Source organism: Tachyglossus aculeatus, chromosome 16 (genome assembly GCF_015852505.1).
Source record: "Tachyglossus aculeatus isolate mTacAcu1 chromosome 16, mTacAcu1.pri, whole genome shotgun sequence".
Lineage (NCBI taxonomy): Eukaryota > Metazoa > Chordata > Mammalia > Monotremata > Tachyglossidae > Tachyglossus > Tachyglossus aculeatus.
In genome coordinates, this window is record NC_052081.1 from 46,844,383 (window position 1) to 46,871,644 (window position 27,262).

Genomic DNA, 27,262 nt, shown 5'->3' on the forward strand with positions numbered 1-27,262 from the left:
TCCCCACCCATTCCCCCAATCTCTCACACTCATGCACACCCACGGATCCCACAAGCAATGCCCATGCTGCCATCCCCATTGATCCCATCATAGATTTCTTGATGGGGGGCCTCAAGAAGTCGTTTAGCTCATCCCCCTGTCTCCATGCAGGCCCCAGCCTTACGAGGTTATCTAATCCATCCCTCAGCCAGGCAGGCCCCCCTCTGCTCGACTCTAGACTGTAAGCTTCTCGTGGGCAGGGAATGTGTCTGTTATATAATTATATTGTACTCTCCCAAGCGCTTAGTACAGCTCTCTGCACACAGTAAGCGCTCGACAAGTACGACTGACTGACTGACTCTACCCCCGGCCCCCAGCCAGATGAGACCCTACCCAGATTTGAGCACCAGCTCACCCACCCCAGATCGGGGGTCCAGCACACTGTATGCGGGGCGGGGAGGGGGTCGGCTCCCACGGAGGTGGGCCCTGGCCTGGGGGAGGGGGAGTCATACCCGACACTGGGAGCGGAGAGAAGAGGGAACGGGCTTTGAAAAACCAAAAAAACCCCCAAAGTAGCAGAAGGGAGCAGTGTCTTCTGCCGCTAACAAAGTCCCCCACAGATAACTCATCATTCACGTGTTTGAAGTCGGTTTGCTTACGCCATGTGGGAAGAGAATGGGTCACGCCGGCTCTGGGCCCTGGCTCCCCTCGGCGCTCCACAGACACTGCAGCTACTGTCTCTCCGCAACCTTCAGAGTGAGGGGCGGGTCGTGATGGCCTGCAGCCTGCGGGGCCCGGCGGAAGATTTACGCCGACTTTAACGGCACGGGGAGGAGGATATTAAAGCAGAGAAAGCGCTGATAATTTAGAAAGATTTTTTAGCCCGTGGTGGTCTGGGGTGAATTGGCTGCCTATAAACGGATGAAAGTAAATATCCTTTTTGAAGGGAAGGAGTTGGCCCCCCTCCAGCTGGCGGAGAGAGAGAGATGTGTCGTCGCTGCCGCCGCTTCGGTAGATCTTTACAATCTGAACTTCCCCAAGTGGGAGAGATATTCATTAGATGAGCCTGTTGTTGATTATCTGAACTTAAACCCCGCTTCGGATCCAAACCCTCTTCTTCTCCCGGCCATTAACTCCTTCTTCCCCTCTCCCCTCTCTGGGCCGGTCGGGCTCGGGCAGCACGGGGGAAGTGAGCTGGCTTTTCCTCGCCACCCCCTGGTCCTCTTGCCTGTAAGTGGAGGGCCTGGGAGAGGGGAAGGTCAGAGGTGTGGGATGATCTATGCTGGGTCACTGAAGTCAGGGATGGAGAGGGCAGTGTCAGGAGTGTGGGATGGTCCACCCCAACTATGAGGGTGAGTGTCCAGGAGGGCAACAAGGGCATGATTCCTCCGAGTATCCAGTCAGAGTCGGAGGTCTGATCCAGGTAAAGTACTGCTTGTTGCCTTAGTTGCCCAGATAAGGGGAAAGAAGAGTAGATGCGACTGATATAGAGTCATAGGTTCTGGGCTCCTTAAACTCCACCCTGGGGGACAGGCCCAGATGCTGGAGGAGCCCAGAAATCCTGGCTCCAATTCCGTTTCCTCAAAGGGCGGGGTGGGTAAGTGGGCGCTTCTGATACCCGCACACCTCGGACAGCCCCTTCTCTGTCCACCACCTCCTCTGGTAGAACAACTCCCGGGTCTGCAGAGAGAAGCTGCCTGAGCTGTTGAGGCCCAGGGGGAGGAGGAGGAGGCGGGACCAGGAAGCCAACCCTTCTGGGTTGACCCCGGGAATGAATGCAGAGGTCCAGATGCACCTGGCATATCTGGGTACTCAACGTGATCTGCGCTGGGTTCTTCTCCCAGTCAGGGAGGGCACAGTCCATTTGGGGTCACACTCTCTCCCTCATGGGAGGCCATAAAGGTCCCCAGGAACTTGTGCCTGGACTCTCCCTGGGACCCAGGCTCGCCATCACCTCCAGGGTCATGGCTCCGTCCTGGCCCTCTCCCCCCACCTCTGTCTCTCTCTCTGTCTCTCTGTCTCTCTGTCTCTCTCTCTCTCTCTCTCTCTCTCTCTCTCACACACACACACACACACACACACACACACACACACACACAAATCCTCTCCTGCTGAGTTCTACTTACAAAGGGGGCAGGTGACGCTACCTGACATTTATCTAGATAATCAACCATGGTATTTATTGAGCCTTTACTGTGTACGGAGCACTGTACTAAGCACTTGGGAGAGTACCATACAACAGATCCAGGCGCTGCCACTGGCCAATGTAGACAAGTCTCCATCCCATCCCTCAGGCCCGGCTTAGCCAGATGCCGGCTTATCCGGGTCCTCCCGGGCCTCCTCCCCCTCTGCCCTGCGGTGGCCTTCTCTGGCACTAGGCTCGGTGCCACCTTGGAAGAGGGGAGAGTAGCTGGGGGTGGATTTGAGCTCTGCTGTTTTTGAACTATGTTGTTGGGGAATGGCCCAGCAGGTGGACAGGGAAGAAAGGGTTGAAGCTCTCCTGTGTGCTGCAGTTTGGGGATTAACAGCCTATAGATAGTGAAGCTGCAGCTCTCCCTGACCCCCTACTCCCAACATGAGCCCTCCTCCCTGCCACCCTGTCATCTGCAGCCCTACCTCTGCTCCTGCTCCGGGGGGCTCGGCCAACAGACCACCGGAGAGCTCTGGATGAACTGGGCCTGGCAAACCAGAGGGCTCTGGTCCTCCCCTGGCCCCATAACATCTAGGGGAGGAGGCGCCAATCCCAGCAGCCTCTGGAGGTCAATTAGTCCACTGCCCTGCCACCAAGACCCGGGTAGACAGGCTTTTAAAAAAATGGTATTTGTTAAGCGTTTACTTGGTGCCAGACACTGTACTAAGCACTTGGATATGAGCTACTCAGGCTTTGTTTTTTTTTAAATGTAGTATTTGTTAAGCACTTACTCTGCATCAGGCACTATACTAAGCACAGGGGTAATTATAAGCTAATCAGGTTGGACATAGTCTCTAGCCCACATGGGGCTCACAATCGTAATCCTCACTTTACAGATGAGGAAACTGAGACACAGGGAAATGAAGTGACTTCCCCAAGGTTCCAGAGCAGACAAATGGTGGTCAGGATTAGAACCCAGGTGCTTCTGACTCCCAAGGCCGAGCTCTATCCACTAGGCTACTGCTTCCCACCCCAAATCTCCCTGCTCCACTCCTTCCCCACACTCTCTAGTCCTTAGTACATATCCATTTCCACATCAGCTTGGGGGCTGCCTTGGCACCCAAGCTCTGGGCAGGGGAGACTCTGACCCCTAGGGCTCTGCTGTCTCTCCCTGCCCAGTCTGCCAGGGCTGGTTCCCCTGGGGCCAGACTGCCTGCAGGCACAGCCCTTTGATGTTCCTCTTAATGGGCTGGGTATTAAGGAGTGTCCCGTTGGCGGCAGCTGGGGGGTGGGCGGGGAAGCCCCTCCCCAAAATCCACTTCTCAGAGGCATAGCTTTGGGTAACTAATGAGTTAATTGCCCCCCGGACTGGGGAGGCTGCAATGGGAGATAAGTCATGAAAGGCAGAGGTTTAAGGTGATTGTCCACCATGCAAGTAACAACACTTTACTCTTGTACTCTCCCAAGCACTTAGTACAGTGCTTTGCACACAGTAAGCGCTCAAGAAATACGATTGAATGAATGAATGAATTTAAAGGGGGCAACGGGGAATGCGGGCGGGGAATGTGGGTGCCGAACTGTCCTCTCTCACATGGGCCCGGGTAGGCCGCTTCAATCAATCAATCAATCAATCAATCAATCGTATTTATTGAGCGCTTACTATGTGCTTCCTCAGCTGCACCTCAAAGCCAGAGATGAGCTCCACTTATGAAGCCCCACTTCCCATCTTAAGCAGCTACGTCAGATGAGGTCATGTCACAAGCATTCATTCATTTATTCAATCGTATTTATTGACCGCTTACTGTGTGCAGAGCACTGTACTAAGTGCTTGGGAAGTACAAGTTGGCAACATATAGAGACGGTCCCTATCAACAACAGGCTCACAGTCTAGAAGGGGGAGACAGACAAGGGTAACGTCCTTCGAAATGCGGCCTAGCCTAGGGTGGACGTTCAGACAGTCAGTCAATCGATCAATCGTATTTATTGAGTGCTTACTGTGGGGGCCTCCCGATCCCAGCGCCCCCCGCCCACCCTCTTTTCTAGGGTCCCTGTGTACACGGGTGTCATGTCTGAGCCACGGGTCTGGGTGGCAGAGGAGGGCTGGGGGCTGAAAGTACAAATACCCAGTGCCAAAGGGCCTCCTGTCTGCCTCCAGACCCAAATCGGGATGGACCACTGAAAACAGGATGCTCTCCACTCTCTCAGCTCAGACCCCTCGCTCGCGCTGTTTCCAGGGTTTGGGACACTGTCCTTCCTTCCCTCCTCCCCCGACTACAGTTCTCCTCACAGTTAAATCCCAACCCAAACACATTCAGTCATATTTATTCATTCATTCAATCATATTTATTGAGCACTTACTGTGTGCAGAGCACTGTACTAAGTGCTTGGGAAGTACAAGTTGGCAATAAATAGAGATGGTCCCTACCCAACAGTGGGCTCACAGTCTAGAAGTGTTTATTAAGTGTTTATTGAGTGTTTACTGTGTGTAAAGCATTGTGCAAAGTGCTTAGGAGAGTACACTTTCACAACAGACACATTCCTGCCCTCAGTGAGCAAATCCCACCTCCTCCTCCAAGCTTCCCCCCATTAATCTTCTAGCACCCTGAGCCATATCATTCCTTCAGCAGTTCTCCCTCCTACTTAGACTGTGAGCCCCATGTGGGACTTGATCTTGTACTGACCCAAGCTCTTAGAAAACTGTTTGGCACATAGTAAGTGCTTAGCAAATGCCACTATAATTATTATTACTATTTGGCTGACTCAAGCACTTGTTAATTAATGATGGCATTTATTAAGCGCTTACTGCGTTCAAAGCACTGTCCTAAGTGCTGGGGAGGTTACAGGGTGATCAGATTGTCCCACAGAGGGGCTCATAGTCTTAATCTCCATTTTACAGATGAGGTAACTGAGGCTCAGAGAAGTTAAGTGACTTGCCCAAAGTCACACAGCTGACAAGTGGCGGAGCCAGGATTTGAAAGCATGACCTCTGACTCCAAAGCCCATGCTCTTTTCCACTGAGCCATGCTGCTTCTCTAACTTGTTAACTTATTTATACCATCCTTTGAGGTTTTATATATATATATGTCAGCTCAATTTATTTTTGATCTCTCTAGTTGTAAATATTTTTATATTTGTCTCCCCTGTTTCCTCCCTGTGGGCAGGAAACATGTCACCTCCTTAGTCTGTATTTCTTTAGCACTTAGTACAGTGCTACACTGTTACAACTGGTCACCTCAGTAGAGGCCAGTGGAGGCCGGCAGGTAGGGTGGATGTCTGAGTTCTGAGTTCTCAGAAGCCTCTGGTGCCTGGACTCCCCCCCACCCCAATACACACACTGCAGGGGCCCCCAAATCCCCAGAGCTGAGGTTTGGTCCAGGGTTGAGAAGTCCTGATGGGAAAGATGATTTCAGGACCTGAATCTCCTGGAAGCTCCCTCAGTTGGCATTGCAAACCCTGGGGAAGGCCCATGAGGAGGCTGGCAGGAAGACCCGCCTGCCCCCTTTTCTGTCTCGAGGAGGCTGGGAGGAAGCCCCCCTAGGAGGCTGTGGGAAGACCACTTCCCGCCCCAGGGACCCTGGCCCACAGTGGACTACATTTGAATTTCGGCCTCTGCCGGCCTTGGGATAAAAGTTCTTCACTCCATCGGTTTTGGGAGTGCCGTGATTTCCAGCTCAGGGCAGCCAGGTCCTTGACCCTGGGGGTCCCCAGCTGGAGCCCACCAGAGCCAGAGAGCCCAAGGAGGTGGGGACGTAAGGTGAAGCAGCGGGGCTGGAGAAGCAGCGTGGTTCAATGGAAAGAGCCCGGGCTTTGGAGTCAGAAGTCATGGGTTCAAATCCCAGCTCCGCCAATTGTCAGCTGTGTGATTTTGGGCAAGTCACTTCACTTCTCTGGGCCTCAGTTACCTCATCTGTAAAAGGGGGATTAAGACTGTGAGCCCCCCGTGGGACAACCTGCTTACCTTGTAACCTCCCCACCGCTTAGAATAGTGCTTTGCACATAGTAAGTGCTTAATAAATGCCATTATTATTATTATTATTGGTGCCTCTGACTCACGTCTCCCAGGAACGGAGGGCTGGGAGAGGGGGAGATGCCAGCCACTGTCTGTCAGGGAATTCCTCTTACCTCCATCTCTCAAAGCTGACCAAGGGAGGCTGCTGTGCTGGAAGTCTGCCCCCTGACCCATCCTGAGCTTCCTCTTGCTTTTTCCCTTTCAATTCCAAATCCTCCCTAACCACCTGCCAACATCCCAGGCCCACACACCCCTCGGGAAGCCCCCGAGCCCCACTCTGATGGTGGTGGGGGGGGGGCGGCTAAAGGGCATCACTGGGTCTGTCCTACTGTGGTGCCACCTCCGTAGAGCAGAAGGCACCGCACTCACTGAAAATGATCAGAGGAGACAGTGGCAATGGAGAGTGTGCCCTATGCCCAGCTGCCTGGCACCGACAACTGGGAGGTGGCCGGTAAAGGGGAGCTGTGAAACTGGGGGTGGTTGGGAGATAATAAAAATAATAATAATAGTGATGGCATTTATTAAGCGCTTACTATGTGCAAAGCACTGTTCTAAGCGCTGAGGAGGTTACAAGGTGATCAGGTTGTCCCCCGTGGGGCTCACAGTCTTAATCCTCATTTAAAAAAAATACATAATGGCATTTATTAAGCGCTATGTGCAAAGCACTGTTCTAAGTGCTGGGGAAGTTACAAGGTGATCAGATTGTTCCACGGGGGGCTCACAGTCTTCATCCCCATTTTACAGATGAGGTAACTGAGGCCCAGAGAAATTAAGTGACTTGCCCAAAGTCACACAACTGACAAGTTGTGGAGCCGGGATTTGAACCAATGACCTCTGACTCCAAAGCCCGAGCTCTTTCAACTGAGCCACGCTGCTGCCATCCTCTCCTCCTCCCTAGTGACCACTCTTTCAAAGATGTAGCCCAGCAGGGGAGAAGGAGTAACAGTGAGACCCCTCCTTGCCCCTCCGACCCCCGCAAGGCACTGGCAGAAGAGACCTGGGTGTCCTACACAAAACAGTGTCCCCTGAATCGTGACGCTTGTTGTGGGGGGACAATGGGAGAGGGGAACAGCCATTCAGGGGTCTTGAGCTTTCCACCCAAGGATCCTGAATCCTGTCGGCTGATGCCCCAGGGGCAGGGCCCCCTGGAGACCCAGGCTAGATTAGAATCCTAGGCCCCCGACCCTCTCTGGACACAGAATCTAGCCCCTCCACACCTGTCCGGCTCATCTCTCAGTAATACAGGAATGTCCGTGCACCTCATCTCAGAGAGCATCAAAAACATTTTCCCTATGCCATCCCAGCCGGAATGTGAGGGCTATGGCTTTCCATTACAAGAATCACTCTCATCATCCCCAGGGGCTCAGTCCTGGGTCCCCACCTTCAAAGCCTTATGGAAGGCACATCTCCTCCAAGAGGAGGAGATAAATCATAAATAAATACGTAAATAAATACGATTGATTGAAGAGGCCTTCCCCGTCTAAGCTCTCATTTCCTCTTCACCCACTCCCTTCTGCTTCACCTTTGCACTTGGATTTGCTCCTCTTATTCACCCTTCCCTAAGCCCCACAGCACTTATGTCTATATCCATAATTTATTGATTTATATTAATGTCTGTCTTCCCCTCTAGATGGTAAGCTCGTGGGCAGGGAATGTGCCAACCAACTTTGTTATGTTGTACTCTCCCAAGTGCTTAGTCCGGTGCTCTGCACACAATAAGTGCTCAATAAATATGATTGATTGATTGACTGATTCCAGACGCAAACTGGAAAGGGCCAAGATGCCTGTTGGCAGAGTTTACCTGGTGTGGATGAGGGGAGAAAAGGCAGCAATGAGACAACCATACGGTGGAAAACCAATATCAAGCTGCTTCCTCCTTCTAGTGTGTCTCTGCCTCCCTCACTAGTACAATCTGGCCTGGCTTTCCGCCGCCTGCTCCCTGGAACCCTGCCATGCTATCCCACTTCTTCCAAAAATAGGTCCAGGAAGCCTTTCTGCCGACTTTTTGAAGTCTCCCCATGCCTATTTCTCCTCTCTCTCTCTCTCTCTCTCTCTCTCTCTCTCTCTCTCTCTCTCTCTCTCTCTCTTTTTGTTTTTGGTATTTGCTAAGCGTTTACTGTGTGCCAAGCACTGTACTAAGCATTGAGGTAGATCAAGATAATCAGGTTGGGTACAGTCCCCATCCCTCATTGGGCCCTAGTCTAAGTAGGATGCCAGGAATGGAGTCTGAACCTCCCAGGGGTTAGACCCAGGAAGGGCCAAAAGTAGCCAACTGGGTAAATACCAAGGTGTCTGGAGGCAAGGGGATAAAATCAATGACCATCCTCCCTTAGACCACCTCCCCCCCCCTTCCAGCCGTGGGAAGAGGGGCAGGGCTGCCCTTATGATGGCTGATTCAATCAATCAATTGTATTTGTTGAGCGCTTCCTGAATGCAAAGCACTATGCCAAATGCTTGGGAGAGCCCAATACAAGAGAGTTCGTAGACATATTCCTCTAGACTTGTAAGCTCATTGTGGGCAGGGAATGTGACACTGTTATATTGTTATATTGTCCTCTACCAAGCCATAAGTACAGTTTTCTGCAAAAAGTAAAGTGCCCAACTATGACTGACTCACTGACTGCCCACGATGAGCTTACAGTCGAGAGGGGGAGACAGACATTAATAGAAATGAATAAATGACGGATGTGGACATAGGTGCTCTGGGCTGAGGGTGTGGCGAATAATGGGAGCAAATCAGGGAGATGCAGAAGGGGCTGAAGGGAAAAAAATGTTTCCATTTTAAAATGCCACAGGTGACGGCCAAATCCACCAGGCAAAGCCAGTGTGTTCCAACGGAGCTCCTACAGAGGCTGGTCGGGGGGGAAGATGGGGCGATTCCAGATTTTGGGGCCGTTCTCAGAACACAAACCCGACTCAATCACCTCACCCCTCCTACCTCACCTTGCTACTCTATTACAACCCAATCCGCTCGCTTCACTCCTCCAATGCCAATCTTCTCACTGTACATCGATCTCATCCATCTTGCCACTGACCTCACGCCCAAATCCGGCATCTGGCTTGGAACGCCCTCCCTCCTTCCAGCCCTCCCTCCTTCAAAGCCTTATTGAAGGTACGCCTCCTCCAAGAGGCCTTCCCTGACTAACCCCTCCTTTCCTCTTCTCCCACTCCCTTCTGCTTTGCCCTGACTTGCTCCCTTTATTCTTCCCCCTCCCAGCCCCACAGCACTTATGTACATATCTGTCATTTATTTATTTGTACTAATGTCTGGCTCCCTTTTTAGATTGTAAGCTCATTGTGGGAAGGGAATGTGTCTGTTTATTGTGATTTTGTAGTCTCCCACGTGTTTAGTACTGCTCTCTGTACACGGTGAGTGCTCAATAAATATGACCGACTGACTGCCCCCCCGGCAGCCTGGGCACACTCTCCCATTGGCACTGGGTGACCCTGGGAAGCAAAAGGGTGTATACTTAGCAATAATCCTGGATCTCAAAGCATTCCCAGCCACAACTCCAGCCCGGCCCAGCCCAGCCCTGCCCCGCTGCTCTCTGGAGGCGGGGAAGTGGCTCAGGCATTGGGGAGAGAAGCTGCCAGCCTGGATTTTCAAGCCTGGGCTCTGACCACAAGACCTTTGGAAGTGGTTACCTTAAACCTCGGGCCATCTGGAGAGGGGCGGAGCGAGGGGAGAAAGATGGAGTTTGGTTCAGGTTGGCCTTGGGGCGGTGGAGGGACACCCAGCCTGGGCACTGAGGGAGGGAGGAAGGGAAGGATGGAAGAAAATGACAGGCCATGTGACCTAGTGGGTGGAACACAGGCCTGGGGGATGGAGGGACCTGGGTTCTGATCCCGCAGCACTTAGAACAGTGCTTTGCACATAGTAAGCGCTTAATAAATGCCATTATTATTATTATTGTTATCCCGGCTCCGGCCCTTGTTGGCTGCCTGACTGCCTTGGTTACTTTAGCTGTAAAATAGGGATTAAGACTGTGAGCCCCTTGTGGGACCGTGTCCAATCTGATTTGCTACCCCAGCGCTTAGTACAGTGCCTAGGACATAGTAAGTGCTTAACGGATACCTTGAAAAAAAAGATTTAGGGAGGGAGGGAGGAGGCATGCTGGGCTAGTGTCCTGGGGAGGTAGAGCAGTCTCCTTGCACTTAGGAGAATTCAACAGAATAAAGCAGCAGCATGGCCTAGTGGATAGAGCACGGGCCTGGGTGTCAGAAGGACCTGGGTTCTAATTTGGGCTCTGCCACTTGTGACTTGGGCAAGTCACTTCACTTCTCTGGGCCTCAGTTACCTCATCTGTAAAATGGGGATTTAGAGTTTGAGCCCCTTGTGGGACAGGGACTGTGTCCAACCTGATTAACCTGTATCTACCCCAGTGCTTAGAGCAGTTCTTGGCACATAGTAAGTGCTTAACAAGTATCATAATTATGAATTGTTATTGTTACCTTGGGCAAGTCACTTCACTTCTCTGGGCTTCAGTTCCCTCATCTGGAAAATGGGGATTACGAGTCTGAGCCTGTCTCTATGTGATGCCAATTTGTATTTCCCAAGCGCTTAGTACAGTGCTCTGCACATAGTAAGCGCTCAATAAATATGATTGATTGATTGATTGATTGATTGATTGTGGGACAGGGACTGTGTCCAACCTGATTAACCTGTATCTACCCCAGTGCTTAGAACAGTGGTTGGCACATAGTAAGTACTTAACAAGTACCATAATTATGAATTATTATTGTTACCTTGGGCAAGTCACTTCACTTCTCTGGGCCTCAGTTCCCTCATCTGGAAAATGGGGATTGAGACTGTGAACATCTTGTGGGACAGGGACTGTGTCTAACCTGATTAACCTGTATCTACCCTAGTGCTTAGAACAGTGCTTGGCACATAGTAAGTGCTTAACAAATACCATAATTATGAATTATTATTGTTACCTTGGGTAAATCACTTCACTTCTCTGGGCCTCAGTTCCCTCATCTGGAAAATGGGGATTGAGACTGTGAACCTCATGTGGGACAGGGACTTTGTCCAGCCCATCCATCCATTCATTCGATTGTATTTATTGAGTCTTACTGTGTGCAGAGCACTGTACTAAGCGCTTGGGAAGTACAAATCGGCAACATATAGAGGCGGTCCCTACCCAACAATGGGCTCGATAATCTTGTATCTACCCCAGCGCTTAATACAATGCCTGGCACATAATAAGTGCTTAACAAATACCACAATTATTATTATAAAGCAGGGAGAGGCAATCCCTGCCCACGAGAAACTTTTAATGGAGGACCACTTCCCCTACTATCCACTGGCACTTGAACCCAACACTCACACGCACGGTGGCCCAGGGCTCTCCCAGTTTCAGGGCTCCCAGGCCCCGCTCTCCAGCCTTCTGGAAATTACATGGTATTTGTTAAGTTCTTGGTACGTGCCAGGCACTGTACTAAGCACCGGGATGGATACAAGCAAATCAGGTTGGTCACAATCCCTGTCCCAAGCGGGGCTCATGGTCTCAATTCCCATTTTACAGATGAGGGAAAACTGAGGCACAGAGAACTTGAATGACTTGCCCAAGGTTACACAGCAGACAAGCAGAAGAGGAGGGATTAGAACTCATGACCTTCTGACTCTCAAGCCCTTTCTCTATCTACTTTGTCATGCTGCTTCTCTGGAAACCGGGCAGCTCCTGGACCTTCCATCCGGAGACGTTCCCTCCCTCCGCTCTGCCGGGGAGGAACATTTAATCAATCAATCATTCAATCAGTCAATCAATCGTATTTATTGAGCGCTTACTGTGTGCAGAGCACTGTACTAAGCGCTTGGGAAGTACAAGTTGGCAACATATAGAGACAGTCCCTACCCAACAGTGGGCCCGGCAGGCTTGCTAGAGAGAAAAGATTCCTTCTTTTTCCCTGCAAGATTCAGCTCCATCTGGGCCTTTCCTAGCGGAGCAGGGATCTAGAAGGCCTTCCGCCCCGGGGGCTGGCACTTTCAGAGGCCAGCGTTGTCGAAATAAAGAACGGCTCAAGGAAATTCCACCGGAAGTTCAAGTCATTTATGACTTCCTGTTTGTACAAGCGTGTCAACACTCAGGGCCCGACATGTAATCTGTTTAGAACGTCAATGTGTCGGAGTGAAAAATGGTCCCTCACATAATTCGCCCCAGACGGCCGCGTCCTTCTAGCGGCCTCGCCCGTCTCCCGCTGGTCTCCTGCCTCCGGCCCCTGTGGAAGAGCCTCAGGATTGGTGGTCACCATCACTCACCCACATCATCACCATGGTCATCATCATAAGCTCCTGACATCTCGCAGGCACTTGACAAATACCATCATGATTATCCATGGCATTTACCAAGCGCTTACTTTGCGCAGAGCACTGCACTAAGCCTGTATGTGTGAAAACGCTATTTGCTCTGGCTGCTTACTGTGGGAGCTCCCTGAATCAATCAATCAATCAATCAATCGTATTTATTGAGCGCTTACTTTGTGCAGAGCACTGTACTAAGCGCTTGGGAAGTACAAGTTGGCAACATCTAGAGACAGTCCCTACCCAACAGTGGGCTCATAGTCTAAAAGGGGGAGACAGAGAACAAAACCAAACATACTAACAAAATAAAATAAATAGAATAGATATGTACAAGTAAAATAAATAAATTAATAGAGTAATAAATATGTACAAACATATATATATATGAATCAATCCATCAATCAGTCGATGGTATTTATTGAGTGCTTACTACGTGCAGGGCACTCCTCAATAGACGAGCAGCGTGGCTTAGTGGCTAGAGCCTGTTCCTGGGAGTCAGAAGGACCTGGGTTCTAATCCTGCCTCTGCCACATGTCTACATGTCTAGAAGCAGCGTGGCTTAGTGGAAAGAGCCCGGGCTTTGGAGTCAGAGGTCATGGGTTCAAATCCCAGCTCCACCAACTGTCAGCTGTGTGACTCTGGGCAAGTCACTTAACTTCTCTGTGCCTCAGTTACCTCATCTGCAAAATGGGGATTAAAACTGTGAGGCCCCAGGGGACAACCTGATCACCTTGTAACCTCCCCAGCACTTAGAACAGTGCTTTACACATAGTAAGCACTTAACAAATACCAACATTATTATTATTACTCTGTGACCTTGGGCAAGTCACTTAACCTCTCTGTGCCTCAGTTACCTCATCGGTAAAATGGGGATAATAATAATAATAATGGTATTTGTTCATTCATTCAACTGTATTTATTGAGCACTACTGTACTAAGCACTTGGGAAGTGCAATTCAGCAGCAAATTGAGACAATCCCTGCCCACAGCAGACTCAGTCTAGAAGGGGGGAGACAGACATCAAAACAAGTAAGTGCTTATTATGCGCCAAGCACTGTTCTAAGCACTGGGGTAGTTCCAAGGTAATCAGGTTGTCCCACATCCCCATTTTACCGATGAGGTAACTGAGGCACAGAGAAGTTAAGTGGCTTGCCCAGGGTCACAGAGCAGACAAGTGGCAGAGGCAGGATTAGAACCCACGTCCTCTGACTCCCAAGCCCACGCTTCTGCCACTAAGCCACACTGCTTCTGGATAAAAGTTTGAGCCCCATGTGAGACAGGGAATGTACCTGTATATATGTATATACGTTTGTACGTATTTATTACTCTATTTTATTTGTACATATTTATTCTATTTATTTTATTTTGTTAATATGTTTTGTTTTGTTCTCTGTCTCCCCCTTCTAGACTGTGAGCCCGCTGTTGGGTAGGGACCGTCTCTAGATGTTACCAACTTGTACTTCCCAAGCGCTTAGTACAGTGCTCACAGTAAGCGCTCAATAAATACGACTGAATGAATGAATGAATCCACCTTGATTAACTTGTTTTTACCCCAGAGTTTAGAACAGTGCTCGGCACATAATAAGTGCTTAACAAGTACAATTATAATAATATAATAGTTAATTTTCATGAACCTCCAGTAGTTGCCCAACCATCTCCATGAAAACCAGACACTCCTTATCATCGGCTTTAAAGCAATCAATAGAAAAGCAGCACGGCCTAATGGATAGAGCTCAAGCCTGGGAGTCAAGAGGACCTGGGTTCTAAACCCTGTTCTGCCATTAGTCTGTTGTGGGACCTTGGGTGAGTCACTTAACTTCTTTGTGCCTCAGTTACCTCATTTGGAAAATGGGGATAAAGGCTGTGAGCCCCATGTGGAACATGGATTCTGTCCAACTTGATTATCTTGTATCTACCCTAGCGCTTAGAACAGTGCCTGGCACATGGTAAATGCTTAACCAATACCATAAAAAAACCCAAAACCCCCAAAAATCTGTCAGCTCACCCCCTCCTATCTTACCTCAATGATCTCCTGCTATAGCACGGTTTGTGCACTTCATTCCTCTGGCACCAGCTTGCTCAGAGTGCCCTGATCTCGTCTCTCTCGCCGCTGACCCCATTCCCACATCCTCCCTCTGGCCTTAAACTCCCTCCCCCTCCAAAGAGTCCAGACCACCACTCTCCCCACCTTCAAAGCCTTATTAAAATCACATCTCCAACAGCTCTTCCCTTCCCACCTCTTCCTTATTAAAATCACATCTCCTCCAAATGGTCTTCCCTTCCCTTTCCCACCTCTTTCCCCCGGCTCCCTCTCCCTTCTGTGCCATCTATGAACTTGGATCCCTACCTTTTGGGCACTGGGCATTCACCCCACCCTCAGCCCCATAGCATTTATGTAACATAGTCTTAATTTATTTTAATGTTTGTCTCCGCCTCTAGACTGTAAGTTCCGAGCGGGCACGGAAGGTATCTACCGACTCCATAGAACTCTACGATGCTCTGCACACAGTAAGTACTCAATAAATACCATTGATTGATTGGTATGGTGCTCTGCACACAGTAAGTGCTCAATAAATACTGTTAATTGATTGACTGGGAAAGTATAATACAAAAGAGGAGCAGCGTGACTCAGTGGAAAGAGCCCAGGCTTGGGAGCCAGAGTTCATGGGTTCTAATCCCGGCTCTGCCACTTGTCAGCTGTGACTTTGGGCAAGTCACTTAACTTCTCTGTGCCTCAGTTGCCTCATCTGTGAAATGGGGATTGACTGTGAGCCTCATGTGGGATAACCTGATCACCTTGTATCCCCCCCAGTGCTTAGAACAGTGCTTCACACATAGTAAGCGCTAAACAAATGTCATTATTATTATTATTATTATTAATAATAATAATAATAATAAGAGTAGATTTAAATGCCTAGGGCTCCCCAGAGAAAGAGTCCTCTATCTTGGGGTTAGCAGCCCCAAGGGAGTATTAAAGGGAGCAGAAAGGCCCGAGGGGAGAGCAGGGAGAGGAGTGGGAAGCCTGAAGTTACTGAGGAGATGGGCACAGTTAGACTTTAACGCCTCGGGGTCCGGGGAAGACGGCTTACATGGATGTCTCTGCTTTGGGCCTTTACTGCTTCTGTCGTGGTAATTTCCCCCTTCCCTCCCTCCCTGTCTTGCTCCTCTTCCTCCTCCTGCTTCCTCCCCCATCCACTTCACTGAACCATCACTAGAAAGATTTAGGGGTTTCCCCTGTGATTCTAAGAATTTTGGTGTTAGCTACTGTGGGGTACTTGAGAGCGCCAGATCTCTGCTCCCTCTGCTTCTTCTCCACCTCCCCAGAGTCCGTTGAGATGGAAGGTGCCCCCCAGGATCTCATCCACCAGATCCTCCCCCATCGGGTGGAGCCTGCCAATAATACCCCCATCAGCCTTTCTGCCACGGGATCCCCGGGCTCTCTCCCCCTGGCCTTGCCCAGGCAACAGGGCCGGTTCAAAACCCCAGGTGATGAGACTCCCATGGGGCAAGACTCCGGGAGGACTCCAGTTATCTGAAACGAACGAGCTGGGAGGCACGAGGTCAGCTGTGTGACCTTGGGCAAGTCACTTAACTTCTCAGTGCCTCAGTGACCTCATCTGTAAAATGAGGATCAAGACTGTGAGCCCCATGCAGGACAGTGTGTCCAACCCCATTTGCTTGTATCCACCCCAGCGCTTAGTACAGCGCCTGGCACATAGTAAGTGCTTGACAAATGCCACAGTTATTCTTATTCATTCATTCAGCCAGTCAATCATATTAATGAGAGCTCACTGTGTGCAAATCACTGTTATAGGCGCTTGGGAGATACAATATAATTATTCTTCAATATATTGGGAGGGTACAATATAATTATTCCTGCCTTGGGGCAGGGCTCCCCACAGGGGTGCCTGGTTCTTCTGCCCCGCCGTGGGGCTAGAGGAGCCCTGTCACCCCTCTCCCCCGACCCCAGCCCTCAGCAGAGGCTGCTTCTCTGGAGGAGACCGGGCAGTGAGAGACAGCCAGGGGGTACGGGACTCCGGTGCCCACGTGGCTCAGGGGCAGTAGCCGAGGGCCATCTGTTTGACTCATTTTCCGGTGTTCGCAAATGGTGACAGGCCCAGCAAATGGAGGAGTCAAAAACGTATCCTGCATCACGTATTTCATGTTTCATTACTAACAAAATAAATCTGTTCCTTCTCAGTCCCCTTCCCCGCCATCCTTCATTACCTCCCTTCCCGGCCAAATCCTTAGAAGGCTCTCGGCCCTTAAGGAAAGGCAAAAGGGTCACTTGCAGCACGTAGGGTTTGGGTTAGAGAGCACGGCGCGCTTTCTGATTTGGAGGGGGTCGGAGACTGAAAAGGGCTGCATTATAGCAGGGGCAACACTAACGGGTCCCCAGAAACAAGTCGAGGCGGGAGACCATGCCCACTACACCTCCCTAGGCTGCTGTGCCAACCTTACTGCCACTGACTTCGCTGAGGAACAGAAGCCGAGACCACCTGCAGAGGAAACGAGGAGAGCAAGGCCTCTTCGGTGGGTTTCTCTCCATGTATTTTAAGTTTTTTTTCCATCACAGAGGACTTCCTCGGCTGATGCAAATCAGCAGCTTTGGATCCAGCACAAACCGCTCTCTTCTCCTCCTCCTCAGGCGGCCCAGCTCCCCACAATCAGGCTCAGCCACAGGGAAGCCGACCCTGTCTTCCCATCGCCTGTCACTGGGCCACCTCACCAAGTCCCCTCGGAAAGTTCAGATTCCCTGAGACCAGAGAGTTGCCTCTGGGGCACCCCGGTCCTGCCGATCGCTGCAGGGCCCGGAGAAGGTAAGAGATTTGCCGGAGGTCACACAGCACAGCAGGAGCAGAGAGGCCATTAAGACTCCCCACACTCGAGTTGGGCGTATATTCTCGAACCCGGCCTCGGAAGCCCTACCGGCACAGCTTATTGGCCACCCCCGCCCCCCTCTGCAGAACTCCACTTACTTCTTGGCTCCCGGGGTCCGTCGACGGTCACTTTGATGGCCCGGTGGTAGGTGGCAACCTGAGTGGGGTTGGTGAACACGGTGATGGTCAGGGTGAAACTTTTTCCTAGAGGTGAGAGGAGGAGGAGGAGGAGATCGGAGTCAGTGGCGGGTTCAGGGAGAGTTAAGGGGTGCTCGCTTGCTCTTAAGGCTGGGGCTGAGGGGGAGGAGGCTCCCCAGGGCCTGGCTGGGTGATCTCTGAGAACCCCGGAGCCAGCTGGCTGTCACCCCATCGCCACTCTGATCGGCCCCAGACATGTTGCAGGCCTCAGCCTCTTCGTGCCCACCAGACTCCCTCTGTGGTGTGCCCTTGCCCTCTCCCAAGAGGGTCCCCTTCCTGTGCCACCCTGGGACTGGTGGCGAGAATCACGGAGCCAGGCAGAGGTGGCACTGGAGTTGGAAGAGCGGCAGCTGCAGGCCAGACTGTGAGCTTTTTCTGGGCAGGGAATGTGTCTGTTTATTGCTGTATAATACTCTCAAGTGCTTAGTACAGTGCTCTGCACACTGCGAGCATTCAATAAATATGATTGAATGAATGAATGAAAGTGGGGAGTGAGGCCCCATAGGCCAGATTGGGGGTGGTGGGCTACAGGGTGGAAACGTCTTCCTCAGGAGGATGTGTACGTACAAGTGCGTGTATGCCCTCGGGTATGTGCATGTGTGTGCATATACATGGGGTGTTACGTGTGCATATGCATGCATGTGTGCACGTATATCCTTCTAGACTGTGAGCCCATTGTTGGGTAGGGACCATCTCTATATGTTGCCAACTTGTACTTCCCAAGCGCTTAGTACAGTGCTCTGCACACAGTAAGTGCTCAATAAATACGATTGAATGAATGAATGAATGTATGCATGCGGACATCCTCTGGAGCTCAGCAGCGGACCACTAGCCCCAACGGGAGATGGACGGTGCCTCTGAGTCGGTCAGTAGTTCCTAAGTGGCCCCTATCGGCCTGCAGTCAATCAGTTAATCAATCATATTTATTGAGCGCTTACTGTGTGCAGAACACTAACCACCTCTTGACCCAGCCTTGAACCCCCACAGAGAGACTCAGACCCCCACAGTGAGCGTCCAGAGATGGCCTCAGACCCTTCAGCCCCAGTTGGCTGCAGGGCTCTCTCCCAGGCTCACTGCCCAGGACCAAGCCATCCCGTCCCATGGCAAGCCCCCCTCTCTGGTGCTGCCAGCTCCTGCATGGTATAGTGGATAGAGCATGAGCCTAGGAGTCAAAAGGTCACGGGTCCTAATCGTGGCTCCACCACTTCTCTGCTGTGTGACCTTGGGCAAGTCACTTCACTTCTCTGAAGTTACCTCATCTGTAAAATGGGGATTGAGACTAAAGCCCTTATGAGACAGGGACTGCGTCCAACCCGATTTGGTTGAATTCACCGCGGTGCTTAGCACTGGCACATAATAAGAGCTTAACAAATGCCAAAATTATTATTACTTAGCCTGGGCATCCTCCTGGGGGGGACAGGGGACAGATCTGTCCAAAGCCTACGCAGTGAGGCAGAGAGGCCTGAGGAGCCTCCAGGGAGGACTACGTGGCTGGCATCCACGTGGGACAACCTGATTGCCTTGTAACCTTCCCAGTGCTTAGAACAGTGCTTTGCACACAGTAAGCGCTCAATAAATACAATTGAATGAATCTTCCTAACTCCAGACCAAGGGCCATTTTCTCCAAGAGGCTCCCCCCACTCCGGGGCCAGGTCCCCTAAGAGCTCTGGTCTCCCAGCCGGACCCCGTGACCACCCCTCAGGACAGGAGTCGGACACAGAACCATCTCCCTCTCTTGCCCTCGTACGAAGTGCAGATAGCCACTATCTGACAGGAAATTGCAGTAAGAGGCATGAGGAGGAATTCCTAAGAGCACGGTTGGGATCACCACATTGAACTGTGTAGGACCCACCCACACCTTATATAAGCAGCACCCTCTAAATCTGCACCCTTTAAGTCATGCGCGTCCTGACACCACCCTCGTGGCCACATCCAGGGTGTGTTTCCCCTGTTAGCGTGAAATCAGGGCAGGCCAAAAACATGTCTGATATTTGGAGACCCACAGTTTGACGGTAGAATTTTTCCCACAATACAGGGTGTTGGAGAAGCAGCGTAATCTAATGGAAAGAGTCCAGGCTTGGAAGTCAGAGGACTGGTGTTCCAATACCGGCTCCGCCACTTGCCTGCCGTATGACCTTGGATAAGCCACTTCACTTCTCCATGCCTCAGTTTCCTCATATGTAAACACCTGGTCTCCTTCCCCCTTAGAATATGAGCCCCAGGTGGACAGGAATTATGTTCAATCAGATTGTCTTATATCTACATCAGAGAAGCAGCGTGGCTCAGTGGAAAGAGCCCAGGCTTTGGAGTCAGAGGTCATGGGTTCAAATCCCGGCTCCGCCGTCAGCTGTGTGACTTTGGGCAAGTCACTTCACTTCTCTGGGCCTCAGTTACCTCATCTGTACAATGGGATTAAGACTGTGAGCCCCCCCTTGGGACAACCTGATCACCTTGTAACCTCCCCAGAGCTTAGAACAGTGCTTTGCACATAGTAAGCGCTTAACAAATGCCATCATTATTATTATTACCCCAGCGCCTAGTACAGTGCTAGGCACAAAGTATGCGCTCAATAAAAACAACCATTGTGCTCAGTGGGAAAACGAAGAAGCACCGCCATTAGGGGTCTATGGTCTGACCCCTCCTTGACCCCCGGTCCCCCGGGGGCCACCTAATCAGAAATGGCCACCCCCAGGCAGTCTAATCAGAAACGGCGGCCTCGCTCTCCCTTCCACCCCAGCGGTCAGGAGCGATTCCCACGGGCTCCGCGGTGGGAGGGTGGGGACGAAGGGTGACGGCTCAGGGTTCGGGCTCTCCCCGAGGGACGCCACACGGACGCCCCGTGACCACAGCCCAGAGCCCACGGAACCTCACCCTTCAAAAGCACCTTGGGGTGTGGTGGGGCGGGGAGGAAGGAAGAGGAGAGGCATGCTGGCAATGGGAGGGTGGAGAGAGTGTGAAGGCCCCTGTGGGGGCAGGGGACGGGTGGGGTGAGTCACCACACTGTGGGTTGCTAGAGAGCCCAATTTGAAGAAGGGAGGCGTGGGCTGGGTGGCTCCGGGGGCGAGGCACGGGGGACGGTGGTCCGGCCGCAACTCGGCCCGCGGAGTTCAGTGCCAGGGCCACCGCTGCCACCCTCGCCGCCGCCTTCACTCTCCCTCACGGCCGCCATCTCACTGAGAAGCGGTGGGGCCCGGGTGGCGGCTAGAGGTGAGGGGGGTGTCCCAGGAAGTTCCCCTCGTTCCCACACATGTAGTGAAAGGTTGGTTGGGGGCTCTAACTCTGCACTCTCTCCCACCCTGCTCACTGCTCACCACACCTTGGGGGTGGCGGTGGTTTGGACTCAACTCGAAGCCCTAGACCTCTGAGTGTTTGTGTGCGTGTGTGTGTCTCTCTCTAATTGCGTAGCTGTCACTGGGTTTTTTGTGAGCCTGTCTGTCTGCCTGTCTGTCTCTCCCAATCCAAACTGACTGGTTTAAAAAACTGGGTGTCTGGACAGCAGGATGAGGGACGGGGAGAACTGGCGGAAGGTGCCTTCCCCTCGCTCCCAGATGGATTTGTTTTTATATCCTTTGGCCTGTTTGGACTCAGGGTCCCGGAAATCCGGTGGGCAATCTCAGGCCACGGCCGGGAGCCTCGGCTCTTCCCGGGCGTGGTGGATGGGATGAGGGGCGGGTGGCGCAGCGGGCGGAGCGGTCGCCTGCTTGCCCGCTCTCCATGAGGGGCTACCCTGTGGAATGGCAACAATCAGCCAGGGCTAGGCCCGCAATTACAGGGTAAAGTCATTTTGGAGGGCTTGGCCACTTCCTGCGGCGGGCCAGGAGCTGGGCGGAGCAGAAGGAGAAGCCCATGGAGAGAAGGGAGTTAGAAAATCAGGGTTGTGGTGTGCTTTGTCTGTGGAAAATGCTACTTAAATACCAAATCCGAGCCGTTGGCATTTGACTCTTCCCACTTCCTCGGCCAGGAGACAGACGGGAAAGGGATGGCCCAGCATGGCCTAGTGGATACAGCTTGGGCCTGGGAGTCAGGACCTGGGTTCTGATTCTGCTGCTGCCACCACTTGCCTGCTGCGGGACCTCAGGCACGTCACTTTACTTCTCTGGGCCTCGGTTCCCTCATCTGTAAAATGAAGATTAAGACTGGGAGTCCCATGTGAGACATGGACCGTGTCCAATCTGATTAGTTTATATCTGCCCCAGAGCTTAGTACAGTGCCTGGCACATTGTAAGTGCTTAACAAATACCATTTAAAAAAAGCCTGGAGAAAAGGCCGGGGGACACCGTGGGGGGCCAGGGAACCAGGACAGAGGAAAGGAGGGGTGTGGGCAACCTCGTGCTTACTCCCTCTCCAGCGAGGATGGAGTTTTGCTGGGATGGTTCACCATCCTGTCTGGGTACCCTCGGGGAGAGGGAGAGGTGGGAACTGACTACTCCAGGGCCGGGCACTCCAGTCAGTCAGACCCCGCTCCTCATCCTGGTGGGACTCAGACCAACAGGTATATTGTTCTATTGTACTCTCCCAAGGACTTAGTACAGTGCTGGGCACACAGTAAGCACTCAATAAATACGATTAACCGACTGACTGGCAGCAAGGAGCAGGGCAGCCCTCCAGATGACAGATTCACCCGGAAGGTTGACCCATCCACCCGCAGGGCTCCGGCCGAGCAGGCAGAAAAGGCTGGCCTGGGCCGGGGGTGGGGGGGGAAGGTGGTCGCCATGCCTGGTGGCCATTTCCTATTTTCATCTGCTGTTCTCCTCTGCCGCGTCAGGGCCAAGAACGCCGGGGGCTGGAAACCAGGAGGTGCGGGTGCAATCTGTTCCCCAGAGAGGCCCTGGGCGTTGGCGTCAATCCCAGATTCCTCTCTGCCCCACTCTCTGAACTGGGAGTTTCCTCATCTGTAAAATGGGTACAAAAGCCGCAGCTGCACAGAGGGGGAGCGAGTGGCGGGTTGATGGTGGTGGGGGGAGGAAGAGCTAGACAACGGCTGAGAAGGACTGTTCCCCCTTAGCCTCGCCTGACTTCAGAAGTGCAAATTACTCTTGACTCATCTCCATCCTCCTTCTCTTGAGCCAGACAAGGCAATTTGCATTTTTCTGTTCCCCCTAAACACGCCCCCCCACCAACTCCCCAATCCTGTGGACCGGTCTGTAAATTACTCCAGGATCCAGATATACATATATAGATATCTATATCTATATGTATATATTAATGGTATTTGTTAAGAGCTTACTATGTTCCAGGCACTACTAACCATTGGGGTAGATACAAGCTAATCAGGTTGGACACAGTCCCTGTCCCACTTGGGGCTCACAGTCTTACTCCCCATTTTAGAGATGAGGTACCTGAGGCACAAAGTGAAGTGACTTGCCCGAGGTCACACAACAGACAGGCGAGGTCACGCAACAGACCAGTGGCGAAGCAGGGATTAGGGTCCTCCTTACTCCCAGGCCTGTGCTCTACCCACTGGGCAGCACTGCTTCTCAGAGCAGAGATGCAGCCTGTCCGGGCTCAGGGCTGATGAGGGAGAGTCTGGCCAACCAGGGTGGGCAATGATCTTGGTCAGTCTCTCCCCAGGCCTCCTTAGCCGAGAACCCGCTCCGAGCGGATTCTATCTCATCTGATTTATTATCCACGGGTTTCTTTGCGGACTTAACTCGTCAGACATCAAATATTTATGGAAACGCGTAGCACGGTTTGCTACCTTAAGGGCCCACACGGGCCTAAGACACTGCCAAGGGCAAATTGGATCCCTTTGGTGGGTCTTCCCCAAAAAGATTCAATAATTTAAGAAGTGAAAAGTGGAGTTTTTGGTACATCCTGAATTGTTCTTTTGCCCCCACTGGCTGAGAGAGACCCCTGTAAGCTGATGCCTTATTAAGGACCTATCCTTTTTGTCTCCTGGCAAAGGTAAATAGAAGGGGACGGATTATTCATCGGGTTCTGTTTGTATCGGCTCAGTCATCTTTTCCCTCATCAGAAGGATCTGAGTCCAAATTATCTGAATAACCTTATGTGGGTGGAGGGGAGTGGGGGGCATTAGCGGGGGGTGGGGGGGGGTGTCCTGAGCCAGGAGAAGGGACCCACCCGCTGATCAACAGAGAGACTGGACGATGCTATTTCTGAATGAAATGGGGCGGTGGTGGGGGTGGGAGTGGGGGTGGACGGGGGTTGCGGGGGGGGGGGCGTCTGGAGCAGAGCAAATAATGATTTCAAGAATCGGGCTCAGATTAAGTTGCATTCAGTTTGGAAATTTGTGTAAGGAGGATGAAAAAAGAGCCTAACAGAATAATTGAGTACAGCAATGAAAGCTTAATTCATAAAAGAAAACATTTTCCATCCATCAACCTGCAACCAGTTAAGAGTGATGTTTTAAAGAAATCTGCAACTCGGAAAACGGGCCAACAGGAAAAAGGAAATGTCTGAAAGAATGTAAACTATTTCAGTTTCATAAAAAAGTAACAAGTAAACAGTTATTACATGCAAATAATGCCCTGGTTTTAATTAATGCTGAAAAGTCAAAATATGTTGGACATTTGGATGTATACGTTTGAATAGTTAAAGGGTAAAAAATGCTGCCCAGCTAGCAATTAAAGCCCAGGTTTGGATATTTTAAAAGGACCAAAACCTTAAATCCGCCGCGGTTATGGGTGATGAAATATCCAGTTCTGTCTATGCAGCTCCGAGCCCATAGCAGTTTACATAAAATAAATGGGCAGTGCAAAAGGGGCAGGAACACAATGCTTTTCTTAGAAAGTTGGCAAGTGCTCTGGGTTTCGCTGCGATTTAGGGAATTAATGCTGCTAATACTACGGTACAATGTCATTTCCTTCATGTCGGTCTTAAAAAGCTGGCGGGCCTCATCCAGAATATGATCCTTTACGGTTTCTTTAGCTTTAATCTAATACCCCCAGCACCCGAAACGATGTCAGTTCCAATGGGTTTCAGTTTCAGATCGTCTTGCCCCAGTCGGCCCCGGGGGGAAGGTAATTCCCTGCAGAGGAGCCTCGCCAGTATGACAGTGACACCCTAAGACCGCTTCACCTGTGGCTAGGCCCAGGTCCCCATGACCAGTTTAGGCCTCACATCTCGGCTCTGCTGGGGAGGGGGGTGGGTGGGGTGTGTGTGTGTGTGTGTGTGTGTGTTTGTTGAGGGGGGTGGGGGTGGGGGCAGAGACCCAGCCACCCCTGACTCTGGTTTCATAATGCTCAGCTCAAAATCCACCGCGGTGATGCCGTGACCATTTCCAGGCCGTTTTCAGCATCCGCCTCACCGTCAGACCGAACGTCCGGCCTCTAGGACTCGGAGCTCATGTCTCCTGATCCCCCCGAGTCGGGGACCAAGTTAACGTCACCTGGGAAGTCTTCCCGGACCCTCCTTTGGCCACCCCACCATCGGACCTATTACCGAGCAAACGGAGGCATTTGGTCTGCGTGCCCCATGCTGGGGAGGAAATGCCAGTAAAGCTGCCTGGTTAGCCTGTCTCCCTTTCCTCCCTCTCTGGCCTGGTTCCCCCTGGCCGAATGCTACAAAATACACCATTTCTAGGCCTCCTTGTCCCTCCGGACCTTGACTTGCCCCCACCAAGAAGGAAGCCCATTTCCCTGTCTACCTTCCACAACAAGTTCCCTGCTGAGACCACGCCAGCCCCTTCCCTTTCTGGGTGCCCCCTGGTTGCCAACATTCTCCTCCAAACCTTCCCGGCCATGCCCAAGCGCCCATCTCCGGGGTCCTGCCCGGACACCCCATCACCTACCTCGGCCACTTCGCCCCACGAACCTCAGGTCATTAAACCTGGCCACTTGATTCTTCATGACGGCCGAGGCATTCCGCAGCTCAGCCGAGTAGTTCTCGTCATTCCCGGCCATCACGGTCACCACGGTCCCATCCGGGACATCTCCCAGGGCCACCACCTGCAGGGAGCCGTGGAGAAGATGGCTTAGTTAGGGGTAGGAAGGGCTTGGGGGATGAGTGGGGATACTGAGGGATCCCCCTTCTGTCCCCACATGCTCCAGCTCGACCCGCCGAGAAGGGGAGCTCGGTTAAAAACCGGTAGGCATGAAAAACAGAATCAAAGCCCCAGGAAATATAAATAATCTGTCAGAAAACGCTCAAAGATAGGGGTGAACCACCTCAAAAAAAAATAGATCACCCGCCTGCAACGGGTAGGCGAATGTCTACTCCAGGATGGTCGTTTGGTTTGGCAAAATGGATTAAAGCTGTAGCAAAGAGATCACTGTGGTAGCAATAAATATGACTTTCAGTCATTCAGTGGGATTCTCGGACAGGTTTAAAATGGACAGGAATGATCTAATAGATCACCTACAAAGCGACTATCTGAAAATCCATGTCCTGCTACATTGTAGTTTGTTGTAAATTTCCCAATACGGGTGATTTGGGTGTGTGGGGTGTGTGTGTGTGTGTGTGTGTGTGTGTGGTGGTGGTGGTGTGTATGTGGGGTGGGGTGGGAAGAGGGGTTAGTTTACAAGCCAGAAACTTTTAACTGGAGCTTATGGAAAGGTAGTATTTGATTTAAAACACTAACCAAAAATGCTAAAGGATGCACCTGTTATTCTGCCTTAAAAGGTACCCAGAATGGAGAACTTTCCACGCGTCCTGTTAAAAACAAAACCACTAGGTTGTGTGAAGGCAGGGTTGCGGGTCGTATTTTTGAGTCAAGGAATCAGAAAGGGGGCGAGATCTGAGGCGCTCATCCGAATCTGACTCAAAGTCATTTCAATGTGACTGCGCCGTGCAAGAAATATGAATCCAGATGGAAGAAATTTCAAGGGAGAAAAATTGCGGGGGGGGGGGGGGGGCTCTGATTAAAAAAGGCCAGATTTCCTGTCAACATCCTGTCTCCTTTTAATTTCAAAGATGTCTTTAATCTCCCAAAGACAGTAAAAAGTCATGATCCAGCGATTAAAAGTCGCAGCGCCCGGCGGTGGCTCTACCCTTTCCATCCCCGGTGTGGGAAGGGCTCACCGGAGGGAACCGGGGGGGAATTTTCTCCCTCTTTTTTTTTCTTATCCCGAAATTTTCCCGGTTGGTCCCGAGGACAGATTTTTGGCCGCCCCTCCTAGCTGGGCTCCGGGTTTTTGTGGCCGCTCTGCCCGCGGTGGCATCTTACCCGGGGCGTGGGGAGAGGCAAACCTTTCATTTTGTCTGTCTGATTTTTTCTTTTTGCAAAAGGGAGGCTGATCGAAAGGGCGACGCCGCAAAAATAAATCATCATCATCATCATCAATCGTATTTATTGAGCGCTTACTATGTGCAGAGCACTGTACTGAGCGCTTGGGAAGTACAAATTGGCAACATATAGAGACAGTCCCTACCCAACAGTGGGCTCACAGTCTAAAAGGGGGAGACAGAGAACAAAACCAAACATACTAACAAAATAAAATAAATAGAATAGATATGTACAAATAAAATAAATAAATAAATAAATAGAGTAAAAATGCTCCTGCCAAGGATGGAGAGGGGCGAGGGGGAGGTTGGTGAGGGGTTTGGAGGTGGGGGGAGTTGGGCTTCCTTAATCTCAGCCTGGCACTTGCCCCTACTCGCCCCTTTCCCTCGACAGGTCCCCCTTTCCCGGGTCCGGGCAGGGCCTGGGCAGTGTGAGGGATGGCAGGGCGGGCACAGCTTGGGTTCGGAGGTCCTGGTGACCAATCAATCAATCAATCAATCGTATTTATTGAGCGCTTACTGTGTGCAGAGCACTGTACTAAGCGCTTGGGAAGTACAAGTTGGCAACATATAGAGACAAC

The 27,262-nt window shown here is 51.6% G+C and overlaps 1 protein-coding gene across 1 annotated transcript in view; it reads right to left on the bottom strand.

Annotated features, from left to right (window-relative positions):
• RUNX3 (RUNX family transcription factor 3) overlaps window positions 1–27,262 on the bottom strand; it is a 114,495-nt gene that overhangs the window by 17,675 nt on the left and 69,558 nt on the right. The window contains exons 3-4 of the mRNA XM_038758433.1: window positions 25,252–25,408; window positions 17,403–17,507 (exon numbers count right to left, since the gene is read on the bottom strand). Of these exons, the coding sequence (XP_038614361.1) occupies window positions 17,403–17,507; window positions 25,252–25,408 (262 nt within the window). The remainder of the gene's footprint in view (window positions 1–17,402; window positions 17,508–25,251; window positions 25,409–27,262) is intronic.